The sequence below is a fragment of the Rhinichthys klamathensis genome, unplaced genomic scaffold (assembly GCF_029890125.1).
Source record: "Rhinichthys klamathensis goyatoka isolate OS25496 unplaced genomic scaffold, OSU_Roscu_1.1 h1tg000036l_1, whole genome shotgun sequence".
NCBI classification, from domain to species: domain Eukaryota; kingdom Metazoa; phylum Chordata; class Actinopteri; order Cypriniformes; family Leuciscidae; genus Rhinichthys; species Rhinichthys klamathensis.
This window is the reverse complement of record NW_026606584.1, coordinates 4,863,954-4,888,076: the sequence shown is the minus strand read 5'-3', so window position 1 is coordinate 4,888,076 and position 24,123 is coordinate 4,863,954. Positions and strand designations below refer to the sequence as shown.

General features: G+C 47.2%; 1 protein-coding gene across 3 annotated transcripts in view; it reads right to left on the bottom strand.

The window, feature by feature from the left end:
* The window catches only part of card14 (caspase recruitment domain family, member 14), a 37,716-nt gene extending 31,837 nt beyond the window's left edge, over positions 1-5,879 (bottom strand). Inside the window, exons 1-2 of one of the 3 annotated variants that reach the window (XM_056246161.1) lie at positions 5,825-5,879; positions 5,529-5,740 (exon numbers count right to left, since the gene is read on the bottom strand). In XM_056246161.1, coding sequence (XP_056102136.1) covers positions 5,529-5,740; positions 5,825-5,853 — 241 coding nt within the window. In that variant the 5' untranslated portion in view covers positions 5,854-5,879. Of the gene's footprint in view, positions 1-5,528 lie in introns of all 3 variants that reach the window. The other 2 variants (XM_056246160.1, XM_056246162.1) reach the window with 2 other exon arrangements.
* Between the last annotated feature and the right edge of the window lie 18,244 nt (positions 5,880-24,123).

The window sequence follows — 24,123 nt, the reverse complement described above, 5'->3', positions numbered from 1 at the left end:
CGCCGAAATAGGCGTGGCTTATCTCTATATAAACCGAGTCCAGATAGGGTGTTCTTTGATTTTTCATCGCTTCAGCGAAGTGATCTCTTCACGTCGCTAACTCTCCAGAAGAAGCCGCGCCGTCGACGAGCATCTCAGCAGGACGAGCCATCTGCAATGCAGTTTGAGGCCGCCTTCGCCGCTTCACCGCCGTTCCTGCTGCGCTATCCGGCGCCTATATCCTTTCACTACTTGCTTCTTAACTTGTCTAAAAGAGCCGAGGCGTTGTTTCAAATGCCTCGCTTCATCAAGTGCGGCTCTTGCCGAGCCCCCCTCAGCGACGGGGACCGCCACATTCTGTGCGTTTCCTGCATGGGGAAGAACCACGCGGACCACGCGCTTTCCGTCGGCGGCTGCCGGTGCCCGGAATGCGACTCGATGGACTTGTCGACCCTGCGGGCTCGACTCGGCGTCTTCCACGTGGATCCTGCAACTCCGCTTCTCTCTGCTGGGCCGCGCCGTTCACAGAGGATGCCCGAGGCTACCATTGTGAGCGAATGCACGTCGGCGCTTTCCCCGTGTGCATCGCTCTCTGTTTCCCCCGTCTCGATCACGGCCGGTCAGCCTGTCCCGCCCGCCGTGCTTCTGGAGTCCGAAGGGGATGACGCGGAGGACGATGCCTGCTCGCTTGCCGCTTCAGGCAGTGAAGGATGGTCGGTCCCGAACCGGGCGCCCGCCCCTTCCGTGCTAACGCCTAGCGAAGTGCGGTCGAGCGTGGACTCTGAACTTCTCCGACTCATGACAAAGGCCGTGGAGGACCTCGGCCTGGATTGGTCGCCACTCGAGGAGCCCGCGCCCAGTCAGCTGGATGGCTGCTTCCTGCCCGGACGCCGTTCGTAGCAGCTCACTAGGCCCGCCCCTTTCCTGCCGGAAACTCCACGAGTTGCTAGCAAAAAGCTGGAAGGTGGCATTTTCTGCTAGGCTTCGTTCTTCTGTTTCTTCGACGCTCTCCATTGTGGACGGTGCGAAGGACAAAGGCTACCTCGCTATTCCTCAGGTCGAGGAAGCGGTGGCCACTCATCTGTGCCCCCCGTCTGCTGGATGGCAATCGAAGCCGGCGTTGCCTTCAAAGCCCTGCAGGACCACTTCGGCTCTGATCGGTCGCGCTTATTCCGCCGCCGGTCAAGCTGCGTCAGCGCTGCATTCCATGGCTGTTCTGCAAATTTATCAGGCCAACCTTCACCGCACGTTGGACGAGGTGGGCCCGAATCCAGAAAGCTTCAGGGATCTGAGGAGTGCGACGGACTTAGCTCTGCGAGCCACCAAGTCCGCTGCGCAGGCCATCGGTCGGAACATGGCGTCTCTCACCGTGACCGATAGACATTTGTAGTTAACGCTGTCCGACATGAAAGAGTCTGACAGAGCCACCTTTCTCGACGCGCCTGTGTCTCCTGCCGGCCTCTTCGTCCCTGCGGTAAAGGGCTTTACCGAGTGTTTTTCAGAGGTCCAGAAAACGTCGCAGGCCATGCGACATTTCATACCCAGACGCTCTAGTTCCGTGACAGGTCGCTCAAAACAACAGCCGCCTGCACGGAGCTCAGCACCACCGCCTCCTCAGCAGCCAGCCCCACAGCGCCGTCGTCCTACAGACTCCCCACAGCGCTCGCGCTCGGCCAGCCGCCACGGGCCGCCTCCCCCCCGGGGACCCCGACCTAAGATCGCGCTAAAGTCCGAGCCCTCAAAGTCTTCCTGACCATGCTGGGAAGACGAAGATGGTTAGGTCCCGCCGCGGCCGGACCGCCATCGAAAACAACGCGCATCGCTCTCACAGCTCCCTCAGCAGAGGCGGCTGGAGCAATGTATTTTACAGCCAACGAGCCTGTCACACGACCCGCTCGCCTGTCCCCAAAAGCCGTTTTTACGGCTATCCAGATAACTCTCAAAAAGAGCATCATGTCTGTGTTTCCGGCTCACGCCGAAGGTGTCTTAAATGTGGGGAAAGTGCCCACTTCCCAGTGCCTACCCCTACACATAAGCACGGCCCATTCAGTGACACTCACTCATACACGGCCCACATCAATAAAGACGGCTCACGCCGCCTGTGTTTCAAATGTAGTAAATGTGCCCACTATTCAGTGCTCACCCCTACACATAAACACTGTTTTCCCCATCACACACACTCACTCAGAGCGAGCAGAGTGTGCTCTATGTGCAGAGAGCGCGCGCCCTCTGACAGGCGCTGTGAACTGTGTTACACACACACAGCGACCAAAGCCCGGGTATCATTCTCCCTCTAGCTTTGCGTTTAAAAGCTTGGGAAATGTTACCGGGCGTGTCAGAGTGGGTGATAAACACTATAAGACGAGGTTATTCACTGCAGTTCGCTCGTAGACCCCCGCGTTTCATTACCAGGGTCGAAACTACGGTGCAGAACGATGTAGCACATCTGCTTCGTGTCGAAATAGCGAAACTGCTACAAAAGGGGGCTGTAGAAACTGTCCCTTTGATACAGAGCAGGTTTCTACAGCAGGTATTTCCTCGTACCCAAAAAGGATGGCGGTCTTAGACCCATCCTAGATCTCAGGCGCTTGAACAAAGCACTGATGAGGAGATCATTCAAACAGCTCACGACCAGACAAATCCTTGCGCAAATTCGCCTGAGGGACTGGTTTCATCTCACTGGATCTGAAAGACGCCTATTTTCAGATTCAAATAACCCCTCGCCACAGGCCTTTCTTGCAATTCGCCTTCGAGGGTCAACTTATGAGTACACCGTCCTGCCGTTCGCCCTGTCTTTAGCCCCCTGTACTTTCACGAAGTGCATGGATGCGGCGCTCGCTCCGCGAGGGGAATGGTCCCTGCACCCACAGACAGTCCAGCTACTGTGGGACATGTTTGGCAGAGCGGACATAGATCTCTTTGCGTCAGCAGAGAACGCGCACTGTCCAATATTCTTCACCTCGACTGGCCCAGCCGCCCGCTTTACGCGTTTCCCCCGATCGCACTGTTACCACAGGTGATCAAGCGAATCAGGGAAAGTAAGCCATCCTTGCTCCTAGTAGCACCGTTCTGGAGGAACCGTGCGTGGTTTCCGGAACTGATGCAGCTCACGAGCACAGCTCCGTGGCCGATCCCGTTGAGAAAGGACCTCCTCTCTCAGGCCGGGGGCGCGATTTGGCACCCACGCCCCGACTTATGGGCACTGCACATGTGGACTGTCAACGGATACCCGCTGACCTCCCAGTCGGAGTGCTGAGTACAATTACGCAAGCGAGAGCGCCCTCTACTAGACGCCTCTATGCTTCTAAGTGGTCAGTGTTTTCTGGCTGGTGTGCAGCCAAAAGCCTAGACCCTCAACACTGTGGTGTTGCGGAAATTCTCTCTTTCCTTCAAGAGCTTTTGGATGTGGGCAGGTCCCCCTCCACGCTCAAAGTATATGTGGCAGCCATAGCAGCGTTCACAGAACCTTTCCATGGCCAGTCACTGGGAAAGAACGATCTTATCATCCGTTTCCTCAGGCGAGCTAGGAGACTGAATCCTCCTCGCCCCCTATGGTTCCGGCCTTCATTGCCCTTTAGGCGTTAGAGCCCATTCCACCAGAAGCGTGGCCTCTTCGTGGGCCTGGACTAGTGGTGGTTCACTCCAAAATATTTGTAGAGCGGCAGGCTGGGCCTCTCCGTCTACATTTATTAGGTTTTACAACCTGGAGGTTCCTGCCTTACAGGCTAAACTATTTTCAGTTTAGACCACTGTTGTCTGATGAACTGATTAAGTTGTTTCTATACAGCTCAGCCCGACTTTCGTCCGCGCTGACTGTTATATTGTGTTAAGCACTCATCTTATGCAATATGAGGTGTCACACTCCCTTATATGGTCATCCTGGATTGTCGAGCCAGTTCTCCAGCCCGGCCGTCTTCACTATTATGTGTTCTCCGGGCACTTTCCCTTGGGACTATGGGTGCTTCTTATTTCTTATTTGTGCATCCTCATTTCCTTTCCTCGCGTCTCAGCTCCACCCCCTGCAGGATGCGAGGGAAGGCTGCAAGGAAAGAAAAGGAGGACGGAAGAATCGAAGGAAACTTTTTTTATACTTTGGAATACTTGACCACTCAAGCGTCATTTCACTGCGTCATCAGCAGCGCTCAAAGGATCTGCCCTTATGTTGTTGAAGTTAGGCTATTTAAGAAATTTGTAATAAATAATAATAAAGCAAGATACCCTGTTGAAATATGTGAGATGTGTGCTTTATATAAACTGCAATGGTTAAGTATAAATTAAAATGATTGTGACTGACGTGAAGGGGGAGGAGAATTTATACGTGCGTCACGTTTAGTTGATAAAACACTTCCGCAAAGCATACAACTGTGCATCCTCGCTCATGACTTCTCTGGAAGCCTCCTCACTCCTCGATCCTCGCGGTGCAATTAGAGAATTGAGATGTCCTTCAAGATGGCTGAGCTCGATCGGTTTCCGGGTCATAGGATGGAGGACGGAGGATCGAGGAGACGAGGAGGGATATTGAGAAGCACCCTATGAGTGGATGATTTCAGCACGCACAGCGTTTTACATTGGGTTCCCGTAGCGTAAGCTAGCTTACGCAACACGAGAGTACTCTCGTAAGAGAACGACACTCGGTTACTAACGTAACCTCGGTTCTCTCTAGTAGAGGGAACGAGTGTTGCGTAACCCTGCAATGCTAGTGCTGCGTTCTGGTTCGCTTCGAGATAAAAACCAAAGAACACCCTATCTGGACTCGGTTTATATAGAGATAAGCCACGCCTATTTCGGCGGGACATGACACATGAGGGCGCCCGCGCCCTCATTGGTGCTTACGTCATGACCAGTCCATCGATAGGTTGCAGCATTTGCCACAGAGCGACCAATAGGCACGCGAGCTGCCTCGCCTAGCTCTGCTCTGTGCAACAATGCGTTTTACATATAAGAAAAATTAAAGGATAATTTTTTGGCTTCAGTATTCTTGAGAAAAGGGATTTTCCCGTAGCGTAAGCTAGCTTACGCAACACTCGTTCCCTCTACTAGAGAGAACCGAGGTTACGTTAGTAACCGAGTGTCGTTTTACATTTACATTACTTGAACTCATCAAAATAATGTAAGCAATATCAACTTTTTTTTTACAAGTCTTAAAAATTGAAGGCATATCTACTGAAGTTGAGATTTTTTCACTCTTGTCTTTTAAAAAACTAAAACAAAAAAAAGATTTTGCTTATCAGCGTAACCTCTGATACAGCTGATATGTATGTAACCCATATTTCCATAAGCTTGCTCACATTTCAGAAAAATAACCCCCCCCCCCCCCCCCCCAACCTTTCAATAACTCTTAATTTTCACATTCATCATTCTAATCAAAAACAAAACATCAACTTCAATCCTGGAAGAAAATATCTTAATTTCCACCTTTCCATTAAATCTTTTAGGTAAATATTAGAAAGCATGTTTTTTTTTATTATATCTGTACTTCATTAACTTTTGTCATGCTCGGGTATACAGTATTTCAAGCATCTCTCCCCTGATAAGTCAGAGTGTCTTACTGGTTCTCATGCAGCGGTTGGTGAAACGGGTACTGGTAAAAATCTCATCCTCATCCAGGTTTGTGAGGACACGTGCCTGGCGCAGGTAAGGGATGAGAACACAGGGACGGATGCCGAGAGAGATGGCATGGCGGTTATCGTCGATAAGATCCCACAGTTCTTCTTCTTCTAGATCCTTCAAGTCAGGAGTGTTCAGGATACTCTCAGCCATGCTGAAATCCTGAAATCAGACACTTTGCCAAACACATAAAAACTGGGTTTTTAAAATTAAGGCTTAAAAAAAAAAAAAAATTAACTCCAATAAAAACAACTCCAATGCTGACATAAACACAACAGAAGTGAAATGAGAAATGAGAAGGAGTGAGATTGTAAGGGAGGTTAAGTGAAATCTCCTCCCCCTTCACACCCACAGGTGCGTGAGGAAACCTGAATAACAAGGAGAGGTTTTCCCGACAACAGACACAGACTGACATACACACACATTCTCAGAGCATGTTGTGGATTTCCCCTTGAATAAAAAGAAGCACACAGCATTTTAAACATTACTTAAAGATGCCTGACATTACAAATTGTTTATTTTCATTAGGGGATTGGGGAATTGCAGTATGATAGTTATACAGACACTAAAGCAATACAGAGATTTTATTTACTTAGCAAACTGCAATTGATATACGAAAACATATACTCGTCATCGGCTGTTCTTGTGTGATTTGTCTGTGTCAAGCAAGTTTTTCCTATCTAAAGCAAATGAAACAGGTACAAAGTCCAACAGGAAAAAAGGAAATGAAAGAGGGATTCTAAAGTTTATGGGAAATTACATGTCACATGCAAACACAGCATGTACATCCTTTGCTGATGATAATCTGCCTTTGCAGAGGTATGATGATGTGGTGGTGCAAAATCTGCTTATGTCAACTGTCTGCAAGGGACATACTTTAGTGTTTCAGAGGAAAATGTGCTAGAGGAAAATATTTAATGTCAAAGTGTCTGTCAAAAAAAAAGGGAACTAAAAAAAGTACTAAATAAACCCCCAGAGTGGTTTAGGCACTATGACGGTTTACATCAGTCATGGTGACATGCAACATTCCAGCATCAAGAAAACAAAACAATGTCAAGTTCTAAAACACGCACGCTCATGTATCCGCATTCAAACAGTTGTTGTTCTTTAAATGATCCTATAGAAACCCTGACAAACAAACAAAAATATAGAATTATCCACACCAAACAACTGTCAAAGCTGTTACTTCGAGATTTTGGAATTTCGAATCCTATTGCACGTTCTTCCTAAACTATGAAGTCGAAGAGTTCCAAGTGAGCTCTTATAATAAACAGTGCATTATTAAGTAATTTATAATATTATAATTACAGTAATAGAATCAGTGACCAGTTGAACTGATATTACCTATATGGAAATAAATGTCTATTTTTAAGCACACAATATCTTGGAAAAGCCTCATTGGCCTCAGCAAAGCATAAATGAGCAAACTTTCTCATCACCTCCATTTCCTCTTTTTTTAAAGATACAAGTCATGATTTTTATGTTTATGTTCAGTTAGTTCCCATACTTTTGTTGTTATGGCTGTGAACAACTGTTTTTTGAACAAATTAGTGAATGACTAAATGACTAACACATATTACTCTAAAACACTCGATTTAAACTTTTAAACAAAATACCTGCTATTTTTGGGATCTCAATCGTGTTAAACACAGATAAGTCATTTACTGGAGTCGATTCTCCTGAGTAGAATTCCCTTGATTCAAAATTTTAAAATTAATTATTTTTGAGACGACACCTTGTTGACAGGCTGACTATTTCTGGTCAATTAGTAGACCAGCACTACCCAGCATAAACCCACCTGGATGTTCTTATCTAATCAGTCATCACACTGGTGTCATTTCGTACAACCTAAAAACAGAACAAAAACAACCACAGGAAATGTAAGAATGGATGAGAATCTGTTCAGTAGTTGACTATTTTTAATTAACCAAGGATTTTTGCATATGTATTTATTATAATCTGTATTAAATTGGACTAATAACACAATGGATCGATGTTTTAAATGTAGAGATGCCAATCTGCCATCTCTAAATCAAAACACACATAACAAAACCTGTATGTATATATTAGGCAGTCATTGCCCAGGCCTGAATGAAGGGTTGGGTGTATGACTGAAACAAGACTCCTGCTGTATTAGAACAGTAAACAAAACCTGTGCTGCTATTATGTTGCTGAAGACTCAACTGAACAAGTGTCATTACACACACACATGTTGGGTTTTCATGTTTTATGGGGACATTCCATACATAGACGTAAGGATTTTTATACAGTACAAACTGTATATATTCTATCCCCTAACCCTAAACATACCTCTAAACAGAAAACCACAGAAAATCCAAAAACAGTATTTAAAAGAAATTCTTAATTTCTCAAAGCACATAATTAAAATTAAAACCACTTAAAATTAACTTTCATTAATAATAAATCGCGTCTTACATTTAATAGTTAACTGTAGGTAATGCTATCAAAAAACAGCATTTAGTTTGATTTAAAAGCTGTTTTTCTCATGGGGACCAAAAATGTGACATTTTGTCCCAATAACACACACACACACACACACACGTTCACTTAGCTATCTGAACGAGAACATTCCATAGATGGTTTGTATACAAATTACTTACATTGACATTCATTGCTTCTTCATTACTGTTCAGTACAAATAAGGACATTCTTAGATGTCCCCAAATGGAGTTAGCAATGAGCCATAACATTATGAACACCAATATGCTGTTGGTCCAGCATATATATATATATATATATATATATATATACAGCCAAATTATGGATATTGGAGCTGATCTGAGATTAGAGTGAAGAAATTATTTTGTATCATTAGCAGTGGCGGATGCTAGCCTGACGTCGTCATACTCAGTTTCTAGTCAGAATGTGAGTCTGATACTGCTCCATTGGGCTGTGATTATGGGGCGTGTTTCTACTGAACCAGGAAATAAAATGCCTCTGCACTCAATTGGATAGACAGAATCCCGTAGGAAGGACAGCAAAAACATCTTTCCAATCGACAAATGCCTTGATCGCGGTTCTTTGTTCCTCTTTTAAAATGAATGCGCTGCCTACATCTTCTATAACAGACACGATGGCTGAATCTACACATCTAAATTCTCCAGTGGCAGCCATTCTTTGTTGTAAACGAATTCAACCCAAGCGCTCTTTGGTGACGTGGATGATTATGTTACGGTTGATCATCTGTCCATCATCGTATAAAGCCCGCCCTGACTATTTGATTGGTCTGAACAGCTTTGGTTCGGGCATACTTGCTTCACAACGGATCAAGTCCAGACCGAACTTCCCATCCTAAAATGTTGTGGGCGGGGCTAAGTTCGGCTGGCATCCAGGCTAGGCGGATGCAGAAAGTGGATGATGGGTGGGCATTCAAAAGTGTGGGTGGGCCGAAATTATTCGCATCATCCCATGTTTTTCAACCAGCTTAATTTGGAAGAAAAAAAATTGACAGAAAGGTGTTACGAGATTTTTGGTTTCCATGGGCAAAGTAAGTATACAGTAAGTAATATTCATGAGTTTCCCAGACATACGCAACTATTCGTATGTAGCATAGACTGTAATGATTTTACTTTCGCCCACCCAGGGACGCCAATTGATGTAATGATTGATACTCACGTCACAGGTGACATTGTGATTTTTGATCACACGTCACTGGGTTAGTTTACCCAAAAATTAAAAAATGTATGTCGTAAATTACTCACCCTCATGTCGTTCCAAACCCGTAAGACCTTCGTTCATCTTCGGAACACAAATTATGTTGCAACGTCATTGCAACTTTCAAGGCCCAGAAAGGTTTACATAGTAAACTGTTAAAAAGGCCCATTGTATTTGTATTTGAGTCTGTGAGACTTGCTCTGGCAATCAGCCAATGTCAGAGCATGCTGTCAAAGCAGCAACGTAAAGACACTAGGCTCTGCCCATCTCCAGCAGGTGGCATTGATTAGCATTTGTAGTTAATAGCTTTGCATAGCAAACAGACTCTGTGCTTTCTTGCCATTGAGGTGTGCGTATATTGTACAAGTAAGTAGGTTTATGTATTTCAACTTATGTTAACTGTTTGATGAAATGCATTTGTTTGTTTGATACTATTTGTCTACTCCTTGTTTAAGGATACTTCACATAGAAGTAGGGATTTGATTTTGTGTTCACGTATTCACATGATGTTGATTATGTTTCATGGAAGCATTTCTGCTACATCTCGTATGTATTTATCTTGTTATTGAATCGTTTCTTTTATGTTATATTGATATATATTATATGCTTTGTTTTAGACCACACACACCCATACTCATGGCATCTTGACTGTACTCATCCGCACTTATGTGCTAAACCTTGATTGGAGCTTTATGGAATTGTTGTGGAGAAAATAAAGCTATAAAGAGAACTTTCTGATGCTTCTTCATGTCTCTAACCGGACATCTGTGGTGAACTAGTCCCCCACTGGCAAACCCAAACTGATTGAAAACCACAGTTCTCTTACGAGAGTATCTCTCGTACTGCGTAATATCTTACGCTATGGGGAAAACCTCTTTTCCACGAGATATTGAAGCCAAAAATTATCCTTAATTTTGAATTAATGTAAAACGCTGTGCAGCAGCATGCAGACATAGGCAGGACGGCTCGCGCGCCTATTGGCTGCCCTGCTGCAACAGCAGCAGCCTATCGAGAGAGGCGCTGCGTGACACCATATCCAATGGGGGCATTTCGCGCCCATTTCGTCACGTCCCGCCAGAAAGGGCGTGGTCTCGCCCTATAAATATAGCTCGATAAGGCTGGTACACTGATTTTCATCTCTTCAGCGAAGCCTCTCGCATCGCTGGATCCGGAGTGAGAAGGCGCGCCGTCGACGCAAGCCTTTCAGCGGGACGAGCTTCTGGAGTCGCTGGCCTCGCCGCCTTCAACTGCCGTACCTGCTGCGCTTTCCGGCGTACTATATATCCTTTACTCTGCTCTGTGTGTATGTGTTTGTGTGTGTGCTCGCCCCGCGACTCACACGTCTATCATCTCAAAGAGCCGCGTCTTTTTAAAGATGCCATCCTCCTGTGGCTCGTGCCGAGCCACACTCAGCGATGGGGACCGCCATGTGATGCGTTTCCTGCCTGTGAGAGGATCATGCAGCTCTCGCGCTCGCCGACGGCGGCTGCCCTCACTGCGAGCGATTGCCTACGGTGACTCTGAGGACTCGCCTGGCATCCTTCAGCGAGACTGCACTTCCACCCGCTGCAGTGCCGCGCCGTAAAAAAGCGCCGTACTCAGCGGGTCCCCGAGCCTTCTCCAGCCCGTGAAAGCTCGCCGGTTCGCCCGCCAGCTTCACTCGAGTCGCTCACTGATGGATAACGGCCGCCGCGCGCCGCCGCTTCCGCCATTAATGACGACGAGATAGCTGCATCTGTAGAGGAGACCTACTGCTCTATCCTGGCGTCGGACAGTGAGGACTGGGCGAGCTCTGTGGACCTCCCCCTTCTGTCCGCGAGTCGTCAGGGAAACGGGCCAGCATCAAGACCGCGAGCCCTAAACCGCGGCTAGCTTTCTTTGCGTTATAAGAAATCTACCCCGCCCCCCATGGGCGTGCGTCACCGGCAAATGAGAAAAGAGTGTGTTTTAGTCCCGCCGAGCCCGGACTAATCTCCATTTCTCAAACATTTCTCAGCTCCTAGTTTGAGCGGCTGAAAATGTCATTATTGCAGCAATGAGCCTGTTGTATAACACGCACACCTGCATACAAACGCCGACACACACAAAACTGTGATGACACTCTCTTATCTGCTTGCGCAAATGTAGTTCTCCCTGTGGCTCAGTGGCGGAACCCGAAGCCTTCGCGCGAGAGACCCGTGTTCGATCCCGGCAGCAGATAAAAATTTAGTCTCGCCGCGGCCAGACTTCCACCGAAACTTTTCGCTCGTTCAGTTCCAGAAAATGCGACTGTTCCAGTGTATTTTGCAGTAAACAAGCCGGTACCACGGCCCGCTTGCCTGCACATAAAGGCCGTTTCCACGGCGACCCAGAAAAATCATGTAATCATTGTATTTTCTGGTTTCTGTAAAACGAAACCAACACAAGTCTTCCTAGCCTCCTAGGAAAATGCCGGTGTTTCAGTCTCGCCGCGGCCAGACTTCCACCGAAACTTTTCGCTCGTTCAGTTCCAGAAAATGCGACTGTTCCAGTGTATTTTGCAGTAAACAAGCCGGTACCACGGCCCGCTTGCCTGCACATAAAGGCCCTTTCCACGGCGACCCAGAAAAATCATGTAATCATTGTATTTCTGGTTTTCCGGCCACAGCCGATGGTGTTATAAGTGTAATAAAATGCTCACAGCCCAGTGTTCATTTCTACACACAAACACAGCCCGCCACGGTACAGGGCTCGCACAAATGAAATCGACGCATGTCAATTGTGCATTAAATGTAGTGAATGTGCCCACAACCCAGTGCCCACAAACACTACCACGGTTTCTGTAAAACGAAACCAACACAAGTCTTCCTAGCCTCCTAGGAAATCGACGGTGTTTCAGTCTCGCCGCGGCCAGACTTCCACTGAAATTTTCGCTCGTTCAGTTCCAGAAAATGTGACTGTTCCAGTGTATTTTGCAGTAAGCAAGCCAGTACCACGCCCGCTTGCCTGCACACAAATGCTGTTCCCACGGCGACCCAGATAAATCACATAAACAGTGTATTTTCTGGTATTCCGGCCACAGCCGATGGTGTTATGAGTGTAATAAAAATGCCCACAACCCAGTGCTCATTTCTACACACAAACACAGCCCGCAAAAATGCAGGGCTCGCACAAACAAAATCGCCTCATGTCGATTGTGCACTAAATGTAGTGAATGTGCCTACGTCTCAGTGCCCACAAACACTACACACCACATGTCCCACGGGTTCTGTAAAAAAGAAACCAACACGCATTCAGTCAGCTCAGGCCGACGGTGTTTTTCAGTGCAGTAAATGTGCCCGCTGTCCTGCGCCCACATTCACTCACAGACATGTTAAGCCCCACGGGGCTCGCCCCGCTCTCTCTCCCTCAGCAAACTGCTATAAGGGTTTTGAGCGCGGCCAGGCTGCCCGCCGCGATCGGCGCGCCCCCCGCCTCACACACTGTAAACACAGTGTCTGCGTTACAGCACGCCGGAGCTCCCTTGCCGTCACTATGTCACGCCCAGAGCCCAGATCTCATTCTACCCCTAGCTATTCACGCGAAAGTGTGGGCACAGCTTCCTGGGGTATCAGAATGGGTGCTGAACACTATAAAAAGAGGCTATTCGCTACAGTTCGCTCGACGTCCCCGCCGTTATACGGCGCGCGTCGAGACGACGGTGAAAAACGAAGTATCTCATCTACTTCGAGCCGAGATAGCGAAACTACTGAGCAAAGGTGCTATAGAACCTTTATCTCAAGCTCAGAGCGAAGGGGGCCTACACAGCAGATATTTTCTGGTACCGAAAAAAGATGGAGGTCTCAGACCCATTTTAGATCTGCGACAGCTGAACAGAGCGCTTGTGAAGCACCAGTTCAGAATGCTTACAACCAGGAAAAATCCTCGCGCAAGTTTGCCAAGAGGACTGGTTTATGTCAATAGATCTGAAAGACGCCTATTTCCAGATACAAATAGCGTCCCATCACAGGTGATTCTTGAGATTCGCCTTTGAGGGCCAGGCATATCAATACACAGTCCTGCCGTTCGGCCTGTCCCTAGCACCCCGTACATTCACGAAGTGCATGGACGCGGTTCTCGCACCCCTGAGACTCCGGGGCATGCGAGTTTTGAACTACTTGGACGATTGGCTGATTCTAGCTCGATCTCACTCAGAGCTCATAGAACACAGGGCCACATTACTCGAGCACCTCGAGAATCTGGGCCTCACAGTCAATCGGGCGAAGAGCTCACTGTCCCCCAGTCAGAAAATTTCTTTCTGGGTACAGTGCTGGACTCGCGATCCATGACAGCACGCCTGTCATCGGAGCGCGGACTAGACATTCAGCACGTCGCGAAATCCTTCCGCCACGGCTCTATAGTCCCGCTCAAAAGGTTTCAGAAAATGCTGGGCCTGATGGCCTCAGCAGCCTCTGTGCTCCAGCTGGGCCTGCTTCACATTCGCCCACTGCAGATGTGGCTGAAAGCGCGAGTTCCGCCCTGGGCACGGACCGCTGGTCTGTTTCGCCTCAGGGTCGATCTAAAGTGCGTTTTCAGCTCTGAAACCTTGGAAAGTAACCGACTGGTGTCAGTCAGGTGTGAGTCTGGGGACCGCCTCGAGTGTGCAGGTGGTGTCTACGGACGCCTCCACCTCGGGATGAGGAGCGCTGCTCAAGGGCAGACCGTTCGCTGGCCTGTGGTCAGAACAGGAAAGGCTCCTTCACATAAACTGCTTGGAAATGATAGCAGTTGACAAAGCGCTACGGTGCTTCTGTCCCCAGATAAAAGGTCACCACGTCCTGGTCCGGTCGAACAACATGTCAGTGGTGGCACACATAAATCGCCAGGGCGGCGTCAGGTCCCGAAACCTTTACAGGTTGACGGAACGCCTTCTGGTCTGGGCTCAGCACAACCTGCTCTCGCTGAGAGCAGCACATGTGCCTGGTCACCAGAATGTGGGACCAGACAGACTGTCCAGAAACAATGTCCCAGCAGGGGAATGGTCGCTGCACCTGCAAGACGATCCAACTGCTGTGGAAAACGTTCGGCAGAGCGCAGGTGGACCTGTTCGCGTCCCACGAAAACGCTCACTGTCCGAAATATTTCTCCAAGAGCAAGGACGCGCTGGCCCACGTCTGGCCCCGCTGTCCCCTCTATGCTTTCCCCCCCCGTCTCGCTCCTACCTCAAGTGCTGGAACGAATCAGGGAAAACGGATGCCCAGTGCTGCTTGTGGCTCCGCTCTGGACAAACCAGACTTGGTTCCCAGTCCTGATGCGGCTGACCAGCACTGCCCCGTGGCCAATACCGTTGAGGAAAGACCTCTCTCAGGCCAAGGGCTCGATTTGGCATCCTCGCCCGCAACTATGGTCCCTACATGCATGGGCCATCAACGGGTACCTGCTAACCTCCTGGAGGGAGTGTTAAACAAGATCACGCAGGCGAGAGCCCCGTCTACTAGACGGCTCTACTCCTCGAAGTGGTCTGTGTTCTCTGCCTGGTGTCAAGCTCAGGGCTTTTCACCCGTAGACTGCGGGGTCACGGAAGTACTCTCCTTCCTTCAAGAGCTGCTGGATAAGGGCAGGACCCCATCCACGCTCAAAGTGTACGTGGCGGCCATAGCAACGTTTGCAAAACCTGTGTCTGGCCAGTCACTGGGGAAAAACGACCTGGTCGTGCGATTCCTTAAGGGAGCTCGGAGGCTGAACCCTCCTAGACCTCCTTCAGTCCCGGTGTGGGACCTTTCTACGGTTTTGGAAGCCATGAAAGGTGCCCCGTTCGAGCCAATTCATTTGTCAGACATGAAGCATCTGTCTTTCAAAACGGTGTTTCTTTTGGCTCTCACTTCAGTGAAGCGCATAGGGGACTTACAAGCGCTTTCAGTAAGCGTGTCATGTATGGAGTTTGGGCCTAATGACTCAAAAGTCATACTCAAACCAAGGCACGGGTACGTGCCCAAATCCCTCAACACACCGTTCAGGGCCCAGGTTATTTCCCTGTGCGCTCTCTCGGTTCATGAGGAGGAGGAGGATGCGAGTCTCCTTTGCCTTGTCAGGGCACTGAGAGCTTATGTGTCCCGCTCGTCTGTCCTCAGACAGACCGAGCAGCTCTTCGTTTTGTTTGGCGGACGCTCCAAGGGACTGGCCGCATCAAAACAGAGCCTATCCAGATGGATAGTCGACGCCATAGCACTGGCTTACACTTCTAAGGGCCTGCAGTGTCCTTTGGGTGTCAGAGCGCACTCCACGAGAGGCGTGGCCTCGTCGTGGGCGTGGTATAGTGGGGTTACCTTGCAAGATATCTGTACGGCCGCGGGCTGGGCCTTGCCGTCTACATTTATAAGGTTTTATAACCTAGAGGTTCCCGCCTTACAAGCCAAGCTTCTGTCGGTATAGAATTCAGTGCTATCTGCCCCGCTGTACCGGCCCAGATGCTGAGTTTTGCTTGTGCATCGCTCACTGAGCGATAAAACAGCTCCATGGGTGTTGAATAACCCGTACTGTTACCCAGTTCAGGCTGAACACGTTCACCCTGTCTGTGTGAAACACTGTTAACATAACTAGCTCCTGTAGGATGCTATTTCATGGGGAATGATGCTTGCAGCCTCTCTTCTCCGACTCTCTGTGAGTCTATGGTGATTATGCACTACATGAGCCCCGGGCTACTGCCCTTGGGACTTTAGTGTCGGATCCCAGTACGCACGGCGTCTTGCATGGTCTTCCCCATAGCGTAAGATATTACGCAGTACGAGAGATACTCTCGTAAGAGAACGTACTCGGTTACTAACGTAACCTCGGTTCTCTCTAGAGAGGGAACGAGTACTGCGTATCTTGCCGTGCATACACAGCTCTGGTTCGCTTCGGCGATGAAAACCAGTGTACCAGCCTTATCGAGCTATATTTATAGGGCGAGACCACGCCCTTTCTGGCGGGACGTGACGAAATGGGCGCGAAATGCCCCCATTGGATATGGTGTCACGCAGCGCCTCTCTCGATAGGCTGCTGCTATTGCAGCAGGGCAGCCAATAGGCGCGCGAGCCGTCCTGCCTATGTCTGCATGCTGCTGCACAGCGTTTTACATTAATTCAAAATTAAGGATAATTTTTGGCTTCAATATCTCGTGGAAAAGAGGTTTTCCCCATAGCGTAAGATATTACGCAGTACTCGTTCCCTCTCTAGAGAGAACCGAGGTTACGTTAGTAACCGAGTACGTTTTCTACATAAACAGTGCAGCGTTTGATGTAGAACCTGGATGCGCTGTTTACTATGTGATCAGCGTAGGAGACTGACACGGAAGAGAAGAAATTGTTGAATAAAGTAATTATTTTTGTTTGCTTTTTTGCACACAAAAGTATTCTCATCGCTTCATAACATTAAGGTTGAACCACTGTAGTCACATGGACTATTTTAACAATGTCTTTCCTCACTTTCTAGGCCTTGAAAGTTGCAATGACGTTGCGACTTAATTTGTGATTTGTGAGCCAGAGTTTTCCACAGTTATGGAGGAGCAGCTATCAGCTGAAGTCCCTGTTGTGCGGCCCAGGAGGCAATCGTCTTTTCCAGCACATTTGCAGGATTATGATTTGACTGGTTATAACCTACATAGATCCATATCACCACCACCCAACTATTCTCACAACAGACTGATCTCATGAAATGGCGTATGTATGACACGCCAATTCGTATTTCCATTTTTGGCGTGCTATCAACACGCATAATCGCTTTTCAGCGTGTTTATCAACGCCGTTGACTTAACGTTATATTACTGTATATATATAAATATATGACCTACCCCAACCCCGTCCCTAAACCTACCCGTCACTGGGGTTAATACCATTTATGAGTCTTCCCCTACCATCCTAGGAAAAAAAAATATCGCTCCCCAGATGTAGATCTACATTTTGCTTCGTTTCGCTCGGACATTTAACGGCATGTACATACACGCGGAATCACTCGGACATTTAACGGCGTAGACATACACGCAAAAGATAACGGTTCGTTTCGGCGTGGACATACACACGGATAGCTCAAAATGCGTATAGATAACACGCCACTTGACTTGAAAGTGGCGTGTATGTTTACGCAAAGTCATGATGTCATGTTGCTCACAAATCTTCTTGTGCTGCATCTGTCGACAAGGATGTCAGGATGGACACCCTACAGGCACCAGCACATCGTAGTGATTATCACAGTCCAGAACGGTGGTATGTAACGGATCAGTGGGACCAGCAAATGGAAACCCTGCGGGATGAGAATGCTGATTTCAGAAAACTCAACCGAGACCTGATTGTCACGGTTCAGCAGCTGAATGAGGAAAGAGATGATCTTAAGCAGGCCAACACTAAGTTCATGTCACAGATGTCTCAATTGGAAGAAGAGGTGAAATAATTGCTAAGTTGGCGAAATCAGCAGTCACAATTTCCTCAGATATTATCTCCACTTCCTGTATCTGGTCCGTCAAAGACCCGAGACCGTGCTAGACCAGTACCAGCCCCACGAAGGTCCAGAGTAAATGAACCGGTATCAAATGCAAAAAAATGCCCAGGCATCTCATGAAGGATTACAAGATCGTAGAACCACGGAAAGTCCGGAAAGCTCAGAGGACTCAAGTAGTCAAGAAAGTTATTCCTCTTCTGTCGATGATGGCATGAGAAACCTACGCCTGCGCTCACCCAGGCAATCACCCAGGCACCAGAAGGTAAACAACAGTCCACCGATTGTCAGACAGATTAGTAGGAGTCAAGATGGAAGACCTAAGGTCAACATGGTTCCAAGAAGTCGTGTCAGATCACCATCTCCACAACTTCTCATCAGGCCACGGGACAAGTTATCATCTAGGAGTAGTAAACACAACCACTCTCCAGGTTTATCGGTTAACCAAGAAAGAGTATATCGTGGACCTACTCCTACGATTCCTGACCTGATTCACCCAAACCCCAGAGAGTTTGCACGGCTTAAAATTGCTTTGGAAAACATTCTGCCAGTTGATTCCACAGAGCACTTCAAATTCCATATTCTGCTAGAACATCTCAAGCTTGAAGAAGCTCAGCTAATTGCTGAATCTTACAGCAGTTCACGTCATCCTTATACCAAAACCATGGGTGCCCTCAATAAGCAGTATGGCCATGTAGAGTATCTGGTCAGGCTCACATGACACACACACAAACACACACAAACTCACAGCCAGGGGTCGAGCCTCAAAGAGATGAGTTTCTCCTCCGAGCCAGGCCAGGCGGCCAGGAAGCTCACTAAAAAAAACGCACACACATAAACAGACATGCCTTCATTGAAATCTGTAACTTGACTAATTCTGAGAAGAAATGAACCTTTTTTAATCCTATATATTCTAGATATATATATAACCATGTGATAGCTGTATTAACATGTATCTAATGTTCCATCTCATGATTTTCCTTTATGTAGTTTGGTCTGTGTGTCCTTGTAAACTCCAATGGGTTAATGTTTGAGACATGACTCGCATACTATGAGAAAACAGAATCGTATGTGTGACATATTTGGTCTTTATAACCTGGTACTTTGAAGATCGAAATGACTGGGTACATTATATGTCGATAACAACAACATATTAGTATTACCAGAATCTTTCATAGTTTCTTTATCGGCTAACTTGGCACTGAGAAATACCCTTCAGCATCTCCATCATCTGTCACAGTTAAGACCACCATGGCAAAACCTTACTGCCCTTACTGTGATAATAACAAACATTCTTTGAATAACTGCGCCAATTTCTCTGAACTCTCCAAATTTCGGAAGCAAGATTGGATTAAGTGCCACAACAGATGCTGGCGCTGTGGACTCGAGTTGACATAGATCAACAGAGTGTAATCTTAAGATACGCTGCAAGACATGTAATGGGCGTCACTTACTTGTTCTTCATGAAGTTAATGTGCGGAGCAGGGAGAGAACAGTAGAAGGAGAGATAGCCCTATCAGGGGGGAGGCCGCCAACGATGTATTATTCATTGACAAGCCCCCAGGAAGTCGGAAGGTACTGTTGAAAATATGTAAAGTTATTCTGAGAAATGGAGATCGATCCATGAAAGCTTACGCCATTCTTGATGATGAATCTGAAAGGAGCATTTTACTACACACTGCGGCTAGCCAGCTGAAATTGAAGGGTAAACCGGAGGATCTGCCCCTGCGCACAGTCAGACAAGAGTTAAAGGTCCTACATGGGGCGGCTGTATCCTTCAACCTTTCACCAGCCTGTCTGCCAGACAAGATATATCCAATCAGTGGAGCTTTTACAGCACCAGAGCTGGGGCTTGGAGTGTACTGTCATCCTGTTAAGGCTTTACGGAAAAGGTACCGTCACCTTAATGGACTTCCCCTCCAAGAGATTAAAACTGGTCCATCCAGTTTTGCTCATTGGATCAGACTACCCTCATTTAATTACTGCAGTCGAACCAGTTTGCTTGGGCCCACCAGGAGGTCCTGCAGCGATTAGAACTCTCTTTGGGTGGACTCTGCAAGGACCAGTTTAGGCTCTGCAACACAGTCTCACAAAGCAACAATGTCTGTTCACAAGTTTGTCACCTTCTGTTACTCTGCACGAACAAGTTGAACGACTCTGGCAATGTCAGGATGTCCTTCCTTGGAGGGATGAGAAGACAAGTACTAGATCCGTACTCGACCAGCAGTCACTAAAACTACTGGAACAAAAAACTGTCAGAGTTCAAGTCGATGGGATTCTGTGATATGCTACCCCACTGATCAGAGTTAAAAATATGCCCTCTCTTCATGCACCCAAAGCAGCGGTAATGCCTCATCTAAGAAGCCTAGAGCGTCGCCTCAGTAAGTCTCCTGATCAAGCAGCTATCTACCAGGCTGAGATTAAACGACTGGAGCAAGAAGGTTACATTGCTGAACTGCAATCAGGAGCTGAAGACACTCCAGTAAGTTGGTATATCCCACACCATATTGTTGAACATAATGGTAAACAGAGTAGTTTTCAACTGTTCATTCCAGTTTCAAGGAAACAACCTCAATGAACTGTTACTTCCAGGACCTACACTGACTTCCTCCTTACTGGCTGTGCTACTAAGATTCAGAGAACATTCTATCGCTAATAGTAGCGACATTAAAGGAATGTTCCACCAAATAAGACTCCTTCCTGAGGATCGACCCCTTCTCCGTTTCTTATGGAGAGATCAAGAAAGAGAAGTTCAGCCCAGAGTTTTGGAATGGCAAGTTCTCCCCTTTGGGACCACTAGTTGCCCATGTTGCGCCATCTTTGCCTTGCAGAAGCATATCTTGGTAAATAGTCAGCCTGGTGAAAAGATACATGATGCTGTACTAAAGGCATTTTATGTAGACAATTACCTCCAAAGTCTGCCCTCTGTAGATGAAGCAAAGCTCATGGTAGCCCAGTTGCAGAGTACCTTGGCAGACGGAGGATTTGAACTCAGGCAATGGGCCAGTAATGCGCCTTCCACCATCAGTCACTTACCAGCAGCATCCAGATTGGACAGTGCTGAGCAATTGATTGTCAAGGGTAATGCCTCAAACCATGAATCAGTGCTTGGATTGCAGTGGAATTGTCAAACTGATGCTTTGTCCTATAAGTTCCGTTTTGTAAAGTGCCAAGAAGTTACTATGCGCAATATATATAAGGTGCTTGCCAGTCAATATGATCCTCTTGGCTACATCGTCCCGTTCACCACACGCGCCAAGGTGATTGTGCAGCGACTATGGGACAAAAGGAGAGATTGGGATGATCCCAGGTTACCAGAAGATTTGATGAATGCTTGGAACAGATGGACAGAAGAGCTTAGTGACCTACAAAAGATAGCCTTACCCAGATGCTATTGTACTGCACCGAAAGATGATCTTTTCAGCCACCGAGATATCCATATCTTCTGTAACGCGTCTGAGTCAGCTTATGGGTCGGTCACTTATCTTCGAACAGAAGACCGGCAGGGAGAAGTGGAGATCACATTCATAGTGGCCAGATCAAGAGTGGCTCCTAAGAAACGGCTGTCAATACCTCGTCTAGAACTATGTGCAGCCCTGACCAGTGGGCAGTTGGCTAAGACCCTTCAGAAGGAATTGACTTTGCCTATTCGACAAGTTTTCATTTGGACTGATGCCACCACTGTTTTGACCTGGATTAGATCCGAATCCTGTCGATTCAAGGTTTTTGTTGGTATAAGGGTGACAGAGATTCAGGACCTTACCAGCCACTGTGAATGGCGCTATGTGGCTTCAGATAGCAACCCAGCAGATGATATCACCCGAGGGAAAAGGCTGGCAGATCTAGGGCCACAAAGTCATTGGAATACAGGGCCCCCATTCCTTCATCTTTCAACTGATCAGTGGCAGGTTACACCCCAATCCTCTTTTATTGACAGTGATGAACTGAGAAACTCTACATTCTGTGGTAGAACTGTCTACTAGATAGAACTAGATTCTGTCTTGACATCTGTCAAGAATTACTGACAGCCATCGCAGAATCTCTCAGGGAGGATGGGGCCAATCTATCAGCTGAAGATTTTCAACAGGCTGAGATGGCCATCCTTTAGCAAGCCCAATGGGAAAGCTTTCCCTCTGATATGGCACAACTTACAGCGGGGAAACAACTGAATAGCAACAGTCGGCTCCTTAGCCTTGCTCCCGAACTTGACTGTGTAAGCCACCTCCTTAGGGTAGGAGGTTGTCTTCGCTGCTGTGAAGAAATTGAGCCTGAGTTGATGCATCCTATTGTGCTGGATTCCCATCATCCTGTCACTAACCTTCTCATTAAGGACTATGATACAAAGCTGCTTCACCCAGGACCTGAGAGAGTACTGGCAGAAATGCATAGGAAATACTGGATCCTTCGGGGTAGGGAAGCAATCCGACGTTATCAGCGCAAGGATTGTTTAGAGTGTCACAAGCTTCTAGTAAAAACCCACAGATACCCAGAATGGCAGATCTGCCTCCAGCCAGACTACGTCTCTTCAAACCCGCATTTTATTCTACTGGTATTGACTGTTTCGGGCCATACATAGTGAAAATTGGACGCAGGAATGAGAAACGCTGGGGTATCTTGTTCAAGTGCATGACTACTTGTGCGGTGTACATCGACCTCCTTCCAAGACTTGATACAGACTCCTTCCTTATGGCTCTCAGGCGTCTTATAGCCCGACGTGGGAAGCCTTTGGAAGTTTTATGTGATCAAGGTACAAATTTTAAAGGAGGGGAAAGGGAGCTACGACAGGCATTTGGCGAACTAGTTCCAGAGCTTCAGGAACAGCTTGCCAGTCAGCAGATTATCTTCCGTTTCAACCCACCTCATGCTCCACACTTCGATGGGTGTTGGGAAAGCGAGATTCGTTCCCTGAAACAAGCTCTACAGGTCACTCTGGGAACTCAGCCTATACCCGAGGAAACTCTTCTCACTACACTCATTGAGATCGAAGGGATCTTAAATTCTAAACCTCTGGGGTATACCTCCTCGAATGCCTCTGATCCAATTCCTATAACTCCTAATACGCTCCTTATGGGGCGGCCTGATTCGTCCGTTCCTCGAGTGAAATATTGAGTCGACGTCGTTGGCGTCATAGCCAAGTCCTAGCAGATCACTTTTGGAAGCGGTTTATCAAGTTCTATTTGCCTGGCCTTCAGACTCGTGAACTCGCAAGTATTCCCTGGGGTGGATAATAAACTCAGAACTGTTGAAGTGAGAATTAAAGTCCCTGTAAAGGCAATTTAAAAAAAAAAATCTAAACACATTATAAATGTTAGAAATGTATTGCTAAAACACATTACAAAGACTGTGAACTGTGAAGTACTGAATTGTGGAGTTAGACCGTTAAACAATTTTTCACCATTGATATTTTACGGATTTTTTGGGCGGGGCTAAAAGGGTACTCGATGACGCACTGGAGTGCCTGAGCTCCTGGCCCCGCCCCTACCTGATGACGCACTGGAGCCCCTGAGGCTGGCCGCTCCCCTAACAATATAAATAGAGCACATTCGCATCAGTTTGCCGCTCAATCGCGAGTTACTGTCAGTATTATTAGTAACTACAGCTTACAGTTTGCTAGTTAGCTATGTCTTCGTCACGGAAATGCGTACTACCTGGATGCGATCACGTACAAAACAGATCGGTGTCCTTATTTAAATTTCCTAAATACGATCACATCAAGAAGAGGTGGATTAATTTTGTGAAGAGCCACCTTGATGGAGAGCTGAGGATCACCACCAAAACCCACCTATGTAGTGATCATTTGTCTGCTGAAAGGGTACCTTTATTACTTTCTGATGAGGAGATTGCAGTTTGGCGTTTCTCCATTCCAGTGCTGCGATTGGCTGATGGCATCAGAGGGGGCACACAGTGCGGCACACCCTTCTTTTCACTGTGGAACTCATTTCCATAAAGCACACAGTTAGTCTTTAAAGTGTCTTTAAGGTTTTACAGATGGATGTCTCACTTTCCAAACCACCACCAGAATACATTTGGCAATATTCTAAACAAAGAAAGTCCAAACAAGATGGAAAAAATATTTGCTTCACCTGGAGGTCCTGAGGAATTAAAAAATGGGGCCTGGAATGTGCTGTTCACCACACGTGTTCACGCTCCTTGTATCTCAGCACATTTAATGGATTATTTAATAAGGTATAAGGTAAGGTAAAAATAGTTTCTATAGTTTTAGCATTGCATTGTTTGCCTTTTCATAAGAGTTTATAATGTTTTTATTAGCAGTCGTCTGTGATTGAAATACATTTCGTGCAACGTTAGGATACAGATTAGCCTTTAACTATCGTCTACATCAGGGATGCCCAAACACAGTGTCCTGCAGAGTTTAGCTCCAACTTGCCTCAACACACCTGCCTGGAAGTTTCTAGTTTGCCTAGTAAGATATTGATTAGCTAGATTAGGTGTGTT